Raw genomic sequence first — 20,036 nt, 5'->3', positions numbered from 1 at the left:
GAGAGTGCTCTGTACATTGTCAATGTACTTTGGTCAAAGCAGGCAAAAATGTGGACACCTGTTCATAGAAGGGGATTCTTTACCCCTTACTATTCTTCACTATTTTAGAATAATAATGAAGACCTTATTTTATAAAATTACACCAATTATGCTGTATGATGATGATGATGCATGCTACATAAAGGCAAGCAGATTACATGTACAGCATTTGGCAGACACCCCTATCCAGAATGACTTACAATTATCTAATTTTTTAATACAACTGAGCAGTTGAGGGTTAAGGGTCTTGTTCAAGGGCCGAGCAGTAGCAGCTTGGCAGTGCTGGGATTTCAACTCATGGCCTTCTGATCAGAAGTCCAATGTCCAAACCACTGAGCTGCCACATCTGGTTCAGGTGAACTCAGAATCTGAACACAAAGTTTTACATTAAGCATTTTACATTAACGTGGCTTAATGGACTAAGACAGTGATATTGGAAAAGCAAATTTAGCACATACCTTATTAATATATAGTATACTTTTTTTACGGCGTGACCGTGAGGGGGCAGTGTGAGAGGAGCTGCGCCTGTTGAGCCGCTCTTGCTGACTCGCTCTTGCTGACTCGCTCTTTTCCGGTGCTGTAAACGCTGACAGCACGTGTGTTGCTAAAATGGCACTCTACAACTTTAAAAAGATTATGGTGGTCCCCACAGCAAAGGTAAGCTTTTAACATATGATTAAAAATATATATATATATATATATATATATATATATATATATATATATATATATATATATGTTATGTACGTCGGTACGTGCCTGGTATTATTGTTCTTACTGTAAACGCGGCCGCTTTTGACGCGTATGTCACGAAGGTAGCTGGAGGTAGCATGGCTAGCTAACGTTACTTACAGTACAGCGAATCGCGTCCGATCGTTTAAATTCTAATTAATTTTTAATTATTTAATTTCATCAAGTTTTATCTACGAGTTGTGAATAAAATGTGTAGATTTTTTTCGTGGGTAAAAAAAAAATATTCGCTTATAGATCGCTTTTATTTTGAGTACAAAATCCACAAGTGAGCTAGATTGAAAATGTTTTAGGGTTTAAAAGTATTCATCATCAGCGTCCATGACCTCTAATTATGATAAAGCACCACAATGAAATAACATGCTGTTATTAATTAATGCAGAATTTGTGACCACACTTCGGGTGCTTTAAAAATTTCTTATGTGTTGTTTTTCTTACTGGAAATACATAAGTGTCTTCTCCGTAAATGTTGTAACGTGATGATAGTTCAACATTGCCATGTGTACAGGTTGGGGTATATCGTAGTCAGTCTTATTGCTACACCAGATTTCTTTGTCAGCACGTTTGCACCATTGGACACAGACAGCTTTGATTCTAAACCTCACTCCACGCATGCGCATAACTTTGGATCGGCTAACATGTAAATATGTATTTAATGTAATAAATATTTATATATGCATTTAAATATTGTCTACAGAGTGCCCGTTTCAGGATACTTATAAGCAGTTCATTAGGAAACTGTAGTTGAAATTAATATTCATTCTGTTTGGTGAAAACAGCAGGTAAAATATAGCCACTGCAGCCTCTAAACTCCAGTCATCTCTATTCCTGCTGCACTACATTCATACAGTACAGCATTGTTCGTACAGCTATATTCATACAGCTACATTCCAGCATAAGAACCTTATCCCATCTGTGAAACAGGAAGGCTTGCCATAGTAGATGGAACAATGACTTCTGAATTATACCAGTGAATTCAAAGGAAAATGTCAGGACATCTGTCCTTGAACTGAATCTCAAGAGAAAGTGGGTCATGCAGCAAGATGACGCCCCTAAGCACACAAGTCATTCTACCAAAGAATGGTTAAAGAAGAATAAATTAATGTTTTGGAATGGCCAAGTCAAAGTCCTGACCTTAATCCAATAGAAGTATTGTGGAAGGACCTGAAGCAAGCAGTTCATTTCAGCAAATCCACCAACATCACAGAGTTAAAGCTGTTCTGTACTGAGGAATTGGCTAAAATTTCTCAAAACTGATTTGCAGGACTGGTCAACAGTTACCAGAAACTTTAATTTACACTTATTGCTGCACAAGAGGGTCACACCAGATACTGAAAGTAAAAGTTCACATGCTTTTTTGACTCACAGATATGTAATAATGGATAATTTTCCTCATTAAATAAATGACCAGATATAATATATAATTTGTTTAATTGGATTCTCTTTATCTACTTTTAGTACATTTGTGAAAATCTGATTGTTTTAGTTTATATTTATGCAGAAATATAGTAAATATTAACGGGTTTCAAGCACCACTGTAGTTTGGGTTATTTTAAACTTTGTTGCTTTGCTGTACTCTGCATATTGAATTGGATGTACCCCCTCTTGAAACCTTTTAAACTGTTGCTTTTAAATTACAGAATGCTAATTTCAGGTTGCATCAGTTGTTTTTAATCTTTGTGTGGTTAATTGAGAGCTGGAGGAATGAGCTTAATATACAAGTTAAAACTAACCAGCATGTGAATCTTACACACTGTTTCCTCTTTGTTCCTTCAGGACTTCATTGACCTGACGCTGTCCAAAACCCAACGCAAAACACCTACTGTGATTCACAAACATTATCAGATTCATCGCATTCGTCACTTCTACATGCGCAAGGTTAAGTTCACACAACAGAACTACCACGACCGTCTCTCGCAGATCATAACGGACTTCCCCAAGCTGGATGTGAGTTTCACAGTTGAAGCTTTTTATTACTTGGTGCGTTAACTTTGTATTCTTGGAATGAGGTTAACAGTTTTTTTTCTGTGAATGCTTCTTTCTTTCCCTCCATATTTTCCATTTTCATTCTTCTAGGATATTCACCCTTTTTATGCTGATCTGATGAATGTGTTGTACGATAAGGATCATTATAAACTTGCTTTGGGTCAGATCAACATTGCCAAGAACCTGATTGATAAGTAAGAATGCTATTTTTCACACTGATGATCACGTTTCTTGTCACAGTCTTTATTGTGTCCACGGAAGGTGCCTGAAATGCCAGAGGAATTACGTGGTATGTGTATTTGTATGTAGTGTAGCTAAAGACTATGTGCGTCTGATGAAGTATGGCGACTCGCTGTATCGCTGCAAGCAGTTAAAGAGAGCAGCGCTCGGACGCATGTGCACCATCTTGAAGAGACAGAAACAGAGTCTGGAATATCTAGAACAAGGTACGCACACTGACTCATGACTCCTTTGCTAACCTGGTAAGACAGACTGGAAACCAGCTGTGCCATATGATTAATGTGTGAAGACCATCAATGGTTGTAAATAAATGCATTTAATGCTTGCTGTTTTAGTTCGTCAGCATCTTTCTCGTCTGCCCACAATTGACCCAAACACCAGAACACTTCTGCTCTGTGGGTACCCCAATGTTGGCAAGTCCAGCTTCATCAACAAGGTGTGTGAAAGAGTGAATATATATTCTTTATATAATTCTTTACCCTGATCTTGTGGTATAAACTATTTACTCAGTTTTAAAATAACAGATATTTTTGTGGAGGTGTATGGTTAATTGAGCATATGAATGTATATTTTGTTTTTCTTTGAGAATCAGAATGTTTATCAGGACTCTTAATATATGTATGGGCTTTTAAATTTCAGTGATAATTCACATGATGCTCGTATCTGTCCAAACTGAATCAGTTCTGAAATTTTTGTGCTTAATTTTGACTACAGTAACTTTTCTAGCCTGTGCTATAAGGTGTGTTTGTGCTTGTGCGTGCAGGTCACACGTGCAGATGTGGAGGTGCAGCCCTATGCCTTCACCACTAAATCTCTGTTTGTGGGTCACATGGACTATAAGTACCTGCGCTGGCAGGTGAGTGTAATAACGTTTTAGAGTTGCTCTAAACAAATACAATCCGCTCAAAGTTTCAGAACGGCAAGGCAAATTCTATTGTTTTTGTGATACACTGAAAACATTTTGGGTTTGAGATTGAAAGATGCATGTGAGACAGTAGATCAGAATTTTACCCATCATTTCCTGATGTTTAGATCTAGATGTATTAAATAGAGCTGCAATAACTAATTGATAAAATCGATAATAATCGATTATGAAAATCGTTGTCAATGAATCTCATTATCGATTAGTTGGTCTGCGCACGGCACGGGGCATGTTTACTCATTACATTACTTCTCTTCTGAAAACATGCATCGGAGGGTAAATACTAAAGTTGTGTCCCAAATGACGTACTATACACTTGCACTGTGTACTCTACTGTCTAGTGTGTGGATTTTAGAAAGGTAATATCATCTCAAATATAACACTAGCGTTTTTTTTACTAACCGGAAGTATAAGCCGCTTCCTAGTCAGTGGCTTATGATGTCATATGCACGTAATGTGATGCCGCTAGCTTTAGCCTAATACCCAGTCACCGACAGTAACTTTCCTCAGTTTACTGTTTGTCAACGTTACCCTTTATTCCCAACATGACCTCAGTCACCATCAGACGGAGGTGAAATTGTCACGTGACTGAGGAAGACAGTGTACAACCTCCAAGCGAGTTGCTTAAAAGGTTTACTTTAATTTAAGTTTGTTGTCATTATATACTGTATCAGTGTAAATTCTGTCGTTTATTATAACGGAAGTGATGTGTTAGTAATGAGGCCACGTTGCTCCTCATGCGCGGTGTAGATGCGCTGATTCAGAGTCGGAGCACGAGTTACATCTGTAATGTCTAATTAAAACAATATGATCAAAAGTAAATGGAATTAAAATATGACTAAAGGCAGCGAGTAACAAACCATAAGGTGCAGTGAAAGTGAGTTTTTATTATTCATTTAGAACTGTAGTTTAATTCAGTGCTTTTTGTGCATCCATAAAAAGTAATGCATATATACTATTATAGAATATAGAAATATAAAATAAAAGCATGGGTGACATTTGACTCTCGAGTTGGGGATGGGGCAAGAAAAAAAATTTAGAGTCTTTTTGTTCCCGCCTCAGCAAAATATTTGCAGAAATTTTAAGCAAATGAGTTTAGATGTCAGCAGACTACTTGCCTGTCCCCGACTCGCACGTCGCTTTCAGAAATTTCACTAAGAGTGTCAACGATAGTCTCAGAGCTATCAAGTATGGCCTTGAGAGCCTCTGCACGGCAGCTCCATCTTGTGTCACTTAGAGATTTCAGTGTGGTAAATTTACCTGAAAAGTCACTGCTCCGTTCTCGCAAAGACTCAAAACCCTCGATGAAGTTATAGAGAGATTGAACATTGGTCAGCATGTGTCTCACAGCTGTATTGGTGCAACAGACATCCACAATGCAGAGGCTGAGGCTATGTGAGTGACAATGGACATGCATCGCCAGTGGATTTCCTCTTAAAATGCGTGTAGCTACACCACGGTAGGTTCCTCGCATACTTGCAGTTGGCAAATAAAGTCATTTGTCCGTCTTAGACTCGTTGCCACCAAATGTGCGACACGTGAAACAAAAAGCCCGATCAGTGGTGGGACTATATTCAATCCATTCATAAATCCCATACCATTCTTTCCTGAACTTTCTACCGTCAGTCACTGGAAATGAAATTACTGGTTGATTACGGCCCAATCTCAATAAAGTAACTGCTCTTATTTTGTTCTACTGCCCCATAAACGCGGAGATGTACATATAAACACATATTTAACAATTTTCAAATCTGAAACTCCAAGACTACAATAAATTGATGGCGATATGAGAGGGGAGGCACCTGCGCCCCCCCCCCCCCCCCCCATGTCGCCAATGTATATAATTATTTATGCATTGTTTTTATGGATGCACAAAAAGCACTGAATTAAATTACAGTCCTAATTGAGTAATATGTATATTCTGGTGTGTGTCTGTGTGTATTGGGTTCTTTTCAGTCTTATATAATTGGACAAACAGTTGTGTAAAGTTTTAGTCTGATGTTTATATTTGTAACACTCTGTGGATTTTATTTTAAATAAACGAAAAAATGGTACTGAAAATTTGCCCCCGTCCGATTAATCGAAATAATAATCGGTCAACTAATCGATTATGAAAATAATTGTTAGTTGCAGCCCTAGTATTAAACAATGTAGAACGTGGCACCTTTTGTTTGAACCCACCTATTTTTCAAATGATCAAAAACATTGGAACATGTAACCGACGCGAGTTTCTTGTTGCCCAGGGCACCTGTTAGATTGTTTAAACAATAAATAGCTCTGAATGTCTGCTCTTGATTGGAGTTCTGACGACTGCTTTTGTAAAAAAGGACAAACCAACATGAATTCAACTCTCTCAGTTAACACAATTTTATTTAAAAACAACATAGTGCTCAACAGCTGGAAATCAAAAACAGTAAAATTACAAACACCAACACATGCACACACACCAACAACACTACAAACTCCAACAAGAAGTGCATATCCAAAGTGTGATCAATATCAGAACAAATATCTCTAGTACTCTGGGGTCCCCCAGTTCAAATGCCAAAGTATAAAGATGTGTTTTCAGCTTAAAACTTAAAAATCTACATTGATGGCCAAGTGAATATAAAGGACGAGACTATTCCATAATTTAGGAGCAAGTACAGAGAACGCCAGATCACGCTTTGACATTTGCTTAGACTGAAGGACAGGTTCCACGTGCACTTCTAAGCAGGTTCTAATCACTGGCACCCAATCTTGAACACCTGATTCTAATTTTATGGATTTGAATATGTGATAAATTTAGGGGTGTATTTACTTTTTCCATGTGACTGATTTGTTTGTTTGTTCATTTAAATTGTGAAAATTACTACAAAGTGTCAATTTTATGTATCATTTAATAGCGTGTATTAACTTTAATAGGCACTGTTTATTCACAACGTGACTTACCATTCTACCTAGCACCTTACTTAAGTTAAAGTTCACTTTTGTTCGCATTATTTTTTGTGGTAATATTAGGTTTATGTTGTGTAAATGTCTGATTAATCTCAAGTGTATAGGATGCATTTGGGTGAGTTAATTAAACCGCTAGTAAAGTGTTTCAGTTTACTGTTCATTCACTGTTCGGCTTCAGATCATGCAGTTTAACCGGCTCAATGCCTCAATGCATATTTACTATGACTGGATTATTTGAAACACTCAAACTGTTTTCTTTTTCTTCTTCTTCAAAAATGTCGTTAGTGCATTGTTAATATCTTGCGTGTAATTTTTTTCAACTGTATGTTTTAATTAAAATTGGTGCTAGTGCTTGCTACACATATTGTATTCGAGTTCACACAGTTTTGTAAAAATGTGTGTTTTTATCTTAAATTCGACGAATATTCAAAGTTCACGTTAAATTGACAGCCCGTTCTGTTCAGTGTTTTCTGCCTAAATTTGTAGAGCCTCGTTTCGTGTTACTGATCTAGTTTCGTTTTCTCATTTATTTATTTTGAATTATCACTATTTTTGCTGTTGCTGATCACCTGACCTGTGCCTTTGTTCTATTTACTGATTTTGATTCATGTATGATTTGGATTTGTCTGTCTGCCTCTCAAATAAAGCAAACTGCATTTGCATCCGTCTCTACTCGCCAAACATGACATGGTGATTAATTCTTATGTAAACAAACACGCATGTAAACACAACGGGCAATATAGAGGTCAGCAGAAATGATCGAGGTCATATCTATATATCGTATGATAAATCAATAACGTAATTATCTTGACAGGCGATCTACTCCTTAAGAAAACTTTACCATATCAATGATTATATGCTTTTTTATTCCTCTTAGATTAATGAATGATCTGTTACTATAGGAATGATAACTAATTAGAATGAGAGCATTAATGTAAACCTATCATTTGCTATTGTTGTAACTTGTCAGAGCTGTGCTCTTTTTAGAAAAGTAATCAAAACTTTCTGATTCAAAATACAACCGCAGTGATATATCATTATCAGATGATAATATATCATTATAATCAACATAGATTCTCTGTTAAAAGAAAATATTTGAATGTCATTCACTTGTCATTATAGTGCACATTTATGCTGCTAATTTCTGTGCTAATTATCCATTTTTATTTTTTTAAATGCAACACCATTGTTTTGCTGGCAATTTGTTAGTAACTATATATATTGCGATGTATATTGTGTATCATGGAATGATATTGGAATATGATATTTCTGTTATATTGCCGACCCCTACTGTAGATATAAAAAAGCATTTTCAGAATCAGAATTTGGCTTCTGCTTCAAAATAAATGATTTGTTTTAAGGATGGAATTTAGAGAGATTTGAATAACTGTGTTTTGTACAGGTAGTGGACACACCTGGTATCCTGGACCATCCACTGGAAGAGCGGAACACAATTGAGATGCAGGCAATCACTGCACTGGCCCACCTGCGGGCCGCTGTGCTCTATGTGATGGACGTATCTGAGCAGTGTGGACACACACTTTCACAGCAGCTTGAACTGTTTAACAACATCAGACCACTCTTTGCAAACAAGGTATACTCAGACACACGCGCACACACACAGTCTCTTATACTGAGTGACATCAAAATAACCCCAGCCTTTTTTACAACTCAAAAGAAACAAAATAGTCTGGAAAAACACACATATATAAAAAATGATCCACTGTTAAATATGATTGTGAATCATTGGGGGATTTTGTGGTGGTCCAGCTAGTGGTGCTGGTGCTGTTGTGAACATCAATGGCAACCATGATTTCTGTTAAGTACCTGCATATTTTAAGTCAAGACCTGGTTACCTCTGCCAGACAGTTATGATTTGGCCATAGATCTTTCAACACCAACAGTAACCCCAACCATGCATCTGATTTTAAAATCACTAAGGATAAAAACACAATAACTCATTTGACAATTAAGAGCTTTTTCTCTGGTCCCAACCCATTCTCAATTCCATTTTCAGTTACTGTACATTTTTAGAGTAATTATTTTTCAGTTACTTTACCTTTAGAGTAGTTTTAATGGGGGTTACTTTATAATTTTGCTCACACATGTGTAAAGAGAGATGTAGTCTACATTTAATGCATTACTTTCAGCTCTGTTTTTGTGCCATTTTTTTCCCCCTGTGGCTGAATATCAAATACTGTGCACTACAAGGCAAGACCCATGAAACATGGCTGTAATTTTATATTTAAAATAAAGTTTACCTTCAACTGAATATTGGTACTCCTTATAAATGATATTATTTTCAGCCATTATAATTAGCATTGTTAACATATGTTTAATGTGATGCAGTGGAATGAATGAGAAAGCGAGTGCTGGTGTGAAAGGAGGTGTGTTGTTTAGCAGGGGTGTATGTGTGTTTGTGCGTGCATTGGTCTATTTTCAGGGCTTATTTTCAGTCCACTGCTTAATAAAACTTCACATTTATGTCTAATCTCAAAATATCATTCATTGCAATGATTCTAAAGTTAACTGTTGTCTTTTTTCGTAATCTGTGTGCTCGTGTATGCTCTGTAGCCTCTGATTGTGGTGGCCAATAAGTGTGATGTGAAGAAGATCAGTGAGCTGTCTGAGGACAATCAGGTAAGTTGCTGTGCTGTACATTTTGGCATCTATTGTATGTTCTGCTGACCATTTTACTATCAGATGTACACAGAAATAGTGGAGTTAAGTTGGACAATACAAGTAAATGTCCTGTAATTCAACTAATAAGTGACACATAATCTCATTATGATTAAGACTTAATTGTCTACAGACTATCTTCAATTTATACACTTGTTTAATCTTTTAATAGTGACCAAGCAAGAACAAGAAAAAGCAAACATTTTATTAACTAGAAAAGGCAAACCTTTTATTCAAGTAGCCACAAACCAATATTAAACTAAACCAGTCTGTTTTTGTGTAAAAAATAATTGCAAATCTGTGGCATCTAATTTAATCAGGTGAACTGTGTAGCAATTTTAGCACTTTTTAAGGGACCAAATGTAATTGGACAACTGCTCGGCTGTTCCATGTGTTATTTTCTCATTCTTTTACTTACAAGTAAGTAGATAAAGGTCTAGAGTTATCGAGTGTGGCATTTGCATTTGGAATCTGCTGCTATTGGCTATCAATATGAAGTCCAAATAAGTCACTGCCAGTGAAGTGACTATCAATTTGTTGCTATAGTTGTTGCTGAAATATTTTTTTTTAAATTGTATTTGTTGATTACTTGTTGCAGCCCTATAATAAGAGTACCATATTGTTATATGCACTACAACTTCCCGGTACAGTACAACTCTTTTTGGAAAAAGGAATATGTGCAAGTAGTCAAATTAGAAGCCAGATAGAGGTAAATGGATGATATTTTGTGTCTGGATAAAAAATAGCTTATCCTTTTTAATCTGATATTAACTAAAACTAACTGTCTACTAACTGCTATCCTTTTCTGTATTTGTCTAGAAAATCTTTCTTGATCTCTTGTCTGAGGGGATCCCAGTGATTGAGACCAGCACTCTGACAGAGGAGGGGGTCATGCAAGTAAAGACAGAGGTAAGACACACTAATTCTTTGTGCTCCACACTGGAGATGGCCTGTCAGGAGGCTATTGAACCCATGATTACCACAGGAAGACCCGCTCTAGTATTTTGTTACTACAGGTTTGAATGATGTGTCCGATTAAATATTACAGCATTAATAAAGGTATCATAACTGTCCTCGATTCTCATTAGTTTTGCAGATGGTATAGAAGTGTTGAATAAACTGGTGAAGTCAAATCTTTGGTGTGTTTGAATGTGGATACGATTTATCAGTTGGTCTGAGAAGGGTTTTTCTTTGTAAATTGTGTATCCAGGCATGTGATAAGCTGCTGGTCCACCGTGTGGACACAAAGATGAAGGGGAAGAAAGTGCATGACATCCTGAACAGACTCCACCTCGCAGTGCCAACCAAGAGAGATGACAAGGTTCCCACATTCATGTATCTTAAACCACATGTTCTTAACACGATCTGTTATGTTAGATACATCTAAAGTGGTTCACATAGGTTAAAAGATGAGTGTACATTGGTGCATTAATGAATAGCATTGTACAGGGTAATTACATTACCATAATTTGCATGAAGCACTAATTAAAGCCATTTTAATCAGATAATTAATCATTTACAACTTATTGTGCTTAGGAAAGACCACCGTTTATCCCTGAGGGGGCAGCTATTCGCAGAAAGGCGATGGAGGTTGACACTCCTAAACGTAAACTGGAGAGAGACCTTGAGATAGAGCTTGGAGACGATTACACACTTGATCTCCAGAGTAAGTCATTCACACACAGCTTGTTATAGGGGTATTTATTTATTTTTTAGTTATTAATGCACAAAAGCATATATATATATATATATATATATATATATATATATATATATATATATATATATATGTATGTGTATGTGTGTGTGTGTGTGTGTAATAAGTTTGGGGTTTGTTTGTTTGTTTGTTTTTTTAATATCTCATAATGGTATGCATCCAAAATCCCTTTTGTACTGTGTATGTGGTCATAGAATACTGGGACTTGATGAATGCTGATGAGAAGCATGATAAAATACCTGAGATCTGGGAAGGACATAACATTGCTGACTACATTGATCCTGAAATCATGAAGGTGAGAAGTACAGTTGCAATTAAAATTCTTCAACCCCATTGCAAATCCGGTTTATTGTCAAAATTTACAGCCTTTCAGCTGTTTTCAATGAGCAAATCAAACAAAAGCAATTGAAACAGTTCAAAACAAGGAATGCTTCAAGTGGTTTCCCCAAATTCAACTGAAAATGCAACTTATGATTTCTCCAGTTTCAAAATTTTTCAACCCCCTGGATAGAATCCTTCACAACGGCACAAATATGCAAAACAGGTGTTGTCTCAAGCACACCTGATGCAGCTAATCAAGGGCTTCATTAGTTGTACCAGGTGTGCTTGAGCTGGAACACACGAAATACCTGAACTGGCTAGGGGCAGAAAATTTATGAAATAAAGCATGTGCATTTTGACTATAATCCTGATTTGCAATTTTCAACTGTGTAATACTGGCTACCTGGTAGGAGCTGCTCAGAACGACTTAATTTAGTAACATGTTAATCATGTTCACACTCTCACCCACCCTAGCGATTGGCTGACCTGGAGAAGGAGGAGGAGCTCCGTGAACAGGCAGGTGAGTATGACTCTAATGAAGAGAGTGAGGATGAAGAGATGCAGGAAATTCGGCATCTGGCCAAACAGATTCGAGAGAAGAGAAAGCTGAAGATTCTGGAGTCAAAAGAGAAAGATGTGCAGGGACCCAGAATGCCCCGTACTGTCAAGAAGGTCAGTCTGCCCCTACTGCTTGCAGTAACCCACATTTTGGCAAGATTTAGATTAGAGCAACAATCGCGCAGTCAAAATGTGCTTTTCTTGTACATTATTTAATTGTCTTGGTACACATTTTACTTGTTCTACTTGTTGACAAACCTATATTTGATATCTTTGGCTTGATTGACAGCTTGTTTTTGATGTGCATTGGTTGTTGTGTGCAGGTTGACAGAGCGGCATTGGAGAAAGACATGGAAGAGCTTGGTTTGGACATGACTGACAAAGATGATGTAAGAAATCCACTTGCTTGTCTGTTATTTTTACGGCGGCTGTAAAAAGTCGACACACCTCTGTTAAAATGGCATGTTTTTGTGATCTAGAAAAATTTAACAAAGATAAACATACCAGATCTTCCACTGATACAGCAACCAACAAAATTTAAAAACAAAGAGAAACTGATTGCATGAGTTTGCATACCCTTTTATAATGGGCATGGTTCTTTCTGAGCATAATCACATTCATACTTGTGTTCAAACATAATGATCATGCACCTGCCTCCAATGTAGTAATTCCTTTTTCATTCATAGAATTTTTATTGGAAAACCGCATTTTACATATTATAACACCCCATCCAACAACCCCACCATACCTGGCCCCAACAAAATAATCACAGCCAAAACCAAATGAAAGGGGAAAACAAAACAAAAAAAAACAACAAACAGAAAAAACAAACATCTTTTTTTTTTTTTTTTTTTTAAATAAAAATGTAAAAGTTTTCTCCCTTAGAGATAGGGTGAGAAGCTCAGCTGTCCGAGAGGAACTCGGAGTAGAGCCGCTGCTCCTTTGCATTGAAAGGAGCCAGTTGAGGTGGTTCGGGCACCTGGTAAGGATGCCCCCTGGGCGCCTTCCTAGGGAGGTGTTCCAGGCACGTCCAGTTGGGAGGAGACCTTGGGGAAGACCCAGGACTAGGTGTAGATGTTGTATCTCCACACTGGCCTGGGAACGCCTCAGGATCCCCCAGTCAGAGCTGGTTAATGTGGCTCGGGAAAGGGAAGTTTGGGGTCCCCTGCTGCAACTGCTGCCCCCCGCGACCCGATAACGGATAAGCGGTTGAGGATGGATGGATGGATGGATGGATGAAGATAAAAAGTAAGATGATTAGTATTTACAGTATACCTTTACCATATACCTTCCCTCCATCCACCTCCAGGGTGCATACAAGTAGGTAATAAATTGTTGCCATTTTCCCAAAAATGAATCACCCCTGCCTCTGATGTTATACTTGATTTTTTTTCAAGTTTTAAAAAGAACATTAAATCTCTAAGCCAGACTGATATAGAGAGGGGTTGTGGAGAGGTCCAAGACAGCAATATTCTGCGCCGAGCAAGTAACGATGCAAAAGCCACAACACTAGCTTGTTTATGGTTCAGAGGCTTACGCGGAGATGGAACACCAAAGGTGGCAATTAAAGGACAGACATCTAATTTGATTTTAAGAACGTCGGAAACAGTTTCGAAGAAATAGTTCCCAACGATCTGCAGTTTGGGACAGAATGCAAACATATGACTGAGGTTACAGGGTGAAAGTTTGCATTTTTCACCCATGTCAGGAACATTGGGATATATTTTAGATAGTTTACTCCTAGAGTGGTGAGCTCAATGGACCACTTTAAATTGTATGAAACTAAGTCTAGCACATGACGACCAATGTAGTAATTCTAATTAACTGCTTATAAAGATCAGCTGTTTCTGTAGTAGGGATTTAGAAGAACTTCTTTTTTCACATGTCTGGGCTGTGGGATAGGGTGGCTAATCGAAAGACATTTCTGAGGAAATATCATCCAAGCCTGTTTAAATCACCCCAAACTAGGGATGCACCGATACCACTTTTTTCAGACCAAGTACAAGTACTTACATTTGGGTACTTGCCAATACCAAGTACCGATATGAGTACTTCACACTTTTCGGAATGCCCCATGTCTGAAGCATGTCATCAAACGCACCTGCTATGGCTTGGCCAGTGTGCGAATCCTCATCAATCCACTGTGCTGTTAAACTTACAAGAAACACTCGGCTGACACTGCTAGTCCAAATATCACTGGTGAAGCTGAAGGCCGAAATGTCCTGCAACAGGTTCCTGATGTGCTTTTTCACCAAGTCATGCAGCTTTGGTAATGCGGTATCTGTAATGTGGTGATGGCTGGGAATCTCATACTTCAGCTCAAGTACACCAAGAAGACGACGAAATCCTGTATTATCTACAACTGACAATGGTTGGTCATCAAGAGCAATGAACTGGGTAAGAGCTCCTGTTATTTTTACTGCCCGTGGGTTGTCTCTGTACATTTTTCACACCAAATTGTTGAGGCCCCCCGGGCCCCCTGGTGGCCCCCACTTTGAAAACCACTGACTTATCTTAAAATATCTCCAGATTGCTGACATTGCTCCTCTTCCAATTACCTGCTCAACTGAAGAGAGGTTGGGCTATGTCATGTTGTAAAGTGGTATAGGGGTAGTTTTACGAGTACATGAGCACAGTATCGGGCCGACACCCGAGTACTGGTAGCGGTGCATCCCTGCCCCAACCATATAGCGAGATATATGGTCTGATGTGACCACGGTAGTACTTTATGGGCATAATTTAAAAAAAAATTGGTCCAAAAAACAAGAGAGCTTGTCACCCAAAGAACACCCATAGTGAAGCATGGTGGTAGCGGCATAATGCTATTGGGCTATTTCTCTTCAGCCTGATTGAGGCTCTAGTCAAGAAAGCAGGAATCATGGATCGTTCAAAATACCAATCTATTTCAGCACAAAACCTGCAGGCATCTGTCAGACAGCTGAAGATAAAGAAAAAAAAAATCACCATCCAGTGAATTTCCAGATCAACCCAAAATCAAGAAAAAGATTGGTTTCAGCAGATGATGATCAACATTTTGGAATGGCCCAGTTAAAGCCTAGATCTAAATCCTATGAAAAAGGTGTGAAATGATTTGAAGAGTGTAGTGCACATGAGATTCACTTGCAGTTTGATCTGGAGTATTTTTTTCAAGGAAATGTAGAGTAAACTTGTCAAATAAAGATGTGCTATGATGGTAGATGCTTACTGAGAAATCCAGAGTGCTGTATTTCATGAAAAGGTGCTTTAACAGTATTAGATAAAGGGTGTGCAAGTCTGTGCAGCTAGGTTTTTGTAAGTGTTTTTCTTTTTTCAAATGCTTTAACTTGGTTTCATTTTTTACATCACAAAAACATGCAAATTTAACAGGGGTTTGTAGACTTGAAATATCCACTATGTTTAAATGAATGGCATATTTGCACATATTTTAAATTTATATTTTAACCCTGGGTCGTTTCTCCCTGTAGAGCCACTATGCCCAGCAGGGTCGGAGGTCACGTTCACTGGTTAGAAAGAGGAAGAGGGAAGCATCTGTCCTGCCAACTTCACGCACCCGTAGTCAGAGTGCATCAAAACAACCACGTGACCAGTCAGGAATCAGAGATGCCAAGGTACACAACAGATTCTAATTGTTTACATCCAAAAATATTTGCTTCAAGCAGGTGGTTGTCCTTTTAGACAAGCACATTTGTCATTCAGTTGTGGTGTAAACATAATTATTTAGAAGCAATATACTCTTATCAGTGTTATTTCAGCTCAGAACACCTTACTTGAGTCATTCAGCTTTAAACAGCACCACAACAGTGATGTGGTAGCTGGTAGCAGCACTGTTGCAGTCATGAAAGAAGGGAAAGAAGCAAACACACAAACCTAATTTTTCAAATCATGTTTGCTTTCATGTTGTGCTAATGGCATTTGATTTTTGTCATGGGTCAGACGTGCATCAGTAATGAACATGAGTTGTAATAGAAGAATTCTTCTCACAAAATCACAATATAAAACAGGATGTCCGCGGTTCTGTAAAAATTCTTAAAATGGCTTAAATTCCTTGATGTAAAAAATAAGACCTTGATTAGCATTAAAATGTCTTAAATTCATGTTTTAAAGGTCATAAAAATGCAAACGAAATGATGGTAAGGATAAAAATTATAAATAAGGTTTAGATTTTACTTTCACTCGTTGCATTTTGAGATGGTAAACCCATGTGACAGTCTTGCAGTCAGTGTGAGCGGCTCATCAGTGTTTTAGAGTGGCTTGGCTCACAGTAACTGCCGCTCCACACCAGCTTCATCTCTGACTACGTTTACATGGACAGCAGTAATCTAATTATTGACCTTACTCTGAGTAAGACAATATTGTGATTAAGGTGTTTACATGAGTCACTTTTAGAATACTCCTTTCATGTACCCGTTTTACATGTTATAGAGCATACTTCGATTAACAGCACACGTCATTACGTCCCAGCGCCACACCGTCCCACGTTCCTACAGTATTTCACATATCAACATACAGTTCATCTTCTTTATGGTACCGTATACAGTTTTGGGTGTTTTTATTTAATTTTTTTACGGACGCTTCCAGTGCGGTTAATTATTTGTCATGGTGTACGTGCTAATAGACGACTGCTTGAAGCCGTGGGCTGCATCCCAAACCGCATACTTACCTACTATATAGTAGACGAGATGCATGTATTTCTCCTACTACAGGCTTATAGTAGGCAAGTATGCGGTTTGGGACATAGCCGTGCTGTCTTTGCCGTAAAACGGTTTAGCACTGCCATGTGTGTACGTGTCCTGTCGCAAAATGTGGTGAAAACTCTCACACGGTGTTGTTAATGTGATTAAGGTGTTTACATGTCTGTAATACACGTCAATAATGGGACTAAAACAGGAATACTCCACATGTCGTAATTCGATTTGTGTTTACTTCGAGTATGACCTTAATCGAATTAAGGTAATTAAAAATTGCTGTTTACATGGTAGTTTCTTAATCAGAGTATTGTCTTAATCGGGTTAATAGTGGTTTATTGTTGTCCATGTAAATGCACTGAGTGTCTGTGCTGTGAGTTTGAGTCGCTTATAAACTGCATTTAGACATCATGTGCCAGATTCACTTTGATTTTACGTTAGTGTAATCTCATACATTTTTGTGGGCAGATGTTTATAGCATTTGACCCAAGTGCATAAAAAAACTGTTGGCAATTAAAAGGAGGTCTTTCTTCGGTTTTCCACCAAAATAAAAGCCACAAGGTCTAACGCATAAAAGCGAATTAAGCCATATTATTATTGTGCCCCAAATAAAAATTTATTATTAAATAATATTCAGTGCAGTAATATTATAAAATGCCAAAGGTTTTTTAATATATATATTTCCTTCTTAACAAAAATGTATGTACATTTATAACACTACTTGTTACATTACTCTGACATTAAATTACAACAAAACAACACTGTCAACACTGCTGCGAGGGGGTTTCTAATACAGCTGCTGAGGGAGTGATGGTAAATTTTACATCTTTTTCTCTTCTGACTGCTGTAATCCATCTCTATATTTTTCCTCTCTTGGAAAGTCATGGAAATGAAATACTGGATATTTTTTCTTTCACTGTTGGAGCATATGGTAATACAAAAAGTATATTTGCTATTTTCTCCCATATACCTCAATAGAAGTTTACCCTGCTATAGTTTACTTAACCCAGAAATTTATGTATATGCATAAACACAATCTATTATAGCTGATGTATCATGTAGCAAGTGACGTGCAGGTCTTAATTTTATTTGGAAATGTCTTGAATATGGTATTAAAAAGTATTACATTATTACAAGTGCTGATACCTGCAGATACCCTGTAAAAATATTAGTGAATTTAAAGCAACTTGTTATACAGCTAGAAAAGTAGCCGAGTTACATGCTCAAGCAACATGTCATGCTTGTTTCTAAACAACTGTTTGTTTAAACCTGCACTTTCCTGGTTTCCGCTCTACGGGGCAGCATACACACTCTAGATTATTTTCAGCAGTAGAATAACATGAATATTGTTATAACAGACTGTATCACAAATATAGCCTGTTCTTATTGTTAGACATTTTCAGGGTCCTTGTCGAGTCAGCTCACTAGAACAACTGCCAGTCAGTGATATCCACAATTTGACACAAAGGTCTGACTCTCAACTTCCCCGTGGTTGTAAATGTTCTTCAGACGGACCTTCATGTGATATGAATTTAAGCAGAATATAAGCAGTTTGGTTTTTATTCAGTTTTATATTATGTCCGATTGTCCAGTGAGATCCCCCGTTTCTTAAAAGAATGCAGCAAATCTGGCTGATTTCACAGGCTGATTAATTGGTTGTTTAAACCTTAGACAGTCATGGAATATTGGAGGCAGAGATGGTAACTCGAGTCTGCGACTTGGACTCAAGTTGCAAAAAATGACTCGTGAACAACTGACCTGAGACTTGACTTGGACTTGAAGACAGAGACTCGTGAAAAACACGAGTCATTTTGGCTTGGCATTCCTGATTATGTTCTCTCTTTACTACCCCACATGACAGCATCAAACACCATGTTTTTCTATTCATTCACTCCCTATCAGTATGTACTGCAGCAGCAAATATCACAATAATTCATCTCTCAACACACCAAGCCAGCATTATTATTACACACGTGACTCATCTGAAGGCCTGTTTTCATCACCCATTGGAGTGCTAATATATGAAAATGCTATTATATAAATGAACAACAAACTAATAATATAGCGAAGTCTTACCTTGTGATATCTGCATGTCATTTAATTTGAAAAGCAGTCAATTAATCCAAAGGGAAGCTGCAGTGGTACACAGCTGTCAGGGGCTTGCTTCCTGTCCGTTTTCAAGAAGCATCCATGACCTTTTTGTTCATGCCCCCATATATATATATATATATATATATATCCCTTCATGGACTGTTAATTACAATTACTAGCTGAAAGAAAATAGAACAAAGACTTGATTAGGACTCCACCTCTGAGACTTGACTTGGACATCAGGGACTTGTGAACATGTCTGATTAGAAATCAGAAAATTTGGATAAGTTATATAATTAGAATTTTGTTTTTGTCTGAACTAAAAAGTGCACCATTATGCTAGAAACTGTTTAGCTGCTGGAGTTTAAAGCTGGTCTATGAATCAGATGGTTGGTTGTGATCATTTGACTGAATGGCATTTTTGTTTTCTTTTTTTTGCTCTGACACGCTCTCTCTTCCCAGATGATGAAGAAGGTGAAGACTATGATGAAGAACTCTCAGAAGGGGATGAACAGGCAGGGAAGGAAGGGTGAATCAGACAGACATGTATTTGACTTGAAACCTAAACATCTGCTTGCAGGGAAAAGAAAATCAGGCAGCACCAGCCGTCGATAAAAACATTATTCATTTTACCTATACTTCTTTGTGCACATGTGCATTTATAAATATAATAATAAACACATTTCACTGATATCCAGGTTTATTTACATATCCAGCCTCAAATGTGCAAGGATCATGATGTCCTCCGCAAAATACTTAAATGAACATGTTGCTGGACATTTGTTCAGTTGTATGTGGATGGGAGTGAAATAAAACTGCATGAGCTGATGAAGTAGTTTGATTGTGGTTCATGTCTAAATGTATGCTTTAGCCACTTGCTGTGTTTAGAATGGTGTTTAGTCTAAAATGTCATAATGGCAAAAATTAGAGGGCATCATTTAAAATGGCCCAATTAAAGACCAGCATATGTATTGTGATTGATCCAGTCCAGGGATGCTGTTTTTATTGTTAGTTTATTGAGAAGCTATTTTGAAAGACTAGATTTGCATTTTTTGTACTTGCATTTTATTCTTTTAAGGGTACTTTGATGACAGGATGAAAATATTCTATA

The 20,036-nt window shown here is 37.5% G+C and overlaps 1 protein-coding gene across 1 annotated transcript; it reads left to right on the top strand.

The window, feature by feature from the left end:
• The first annotated feature begins 593 nt into the window (after positions 1–593).
• On the top strand, positions 594–19,753 carry gtpbp4 (GTP binding protein 4). The gene is made up of 16 exons (XM_053651075.1): positions 594–696; positions 2,566–2,736; positions 2,866–2,969; positions 3,085–3,221; positions 3,351–3,451; positions 3,779–3,871; positions 8,277–8,468; positions 9,449–9,514; positions 10,373–10,462; positions 10,764–10,874; positions 11,090–11,219; positions 11,465–11,565; positions 12,066–12,263; positions 12,473–12,538; positions 15,614–15,757; positions 19,388–19,753. The coding sequence occupies exons 1-16, from the start codon at positions 649–651 to the stop codon at positions 19,538–19,540; spliced, it is 1,905 nt and encodes a 634-aa protein (XP_053507050.1). The 5' UTR covers positions 594–648; the 3' UTR covers positions 19,541–19,753.
• Positions 19,754–20,036: the final 283 nt, after the last annotated feature.

This window comes from Ictalurus furcatus, chromosome 20 (genome assembly GCF_023375685.1).
Source record: "Ictalurus furcatus strain D&B chromosome 20, Billie_1.0, whole genome shotgun sequence".
NCBI classification, from domain to species: domain Eukaryota; kingdom Metazoa; phylum Chordata; class Actinopteri; order Siluriformes; family Ictaluridae; genus Ictalurus; species Ictalurus furcatus.
Note: the sequence above shows the minus strand (reverse complement) of the source record. Positions and strands in the feature narration are given on the sequence as shown.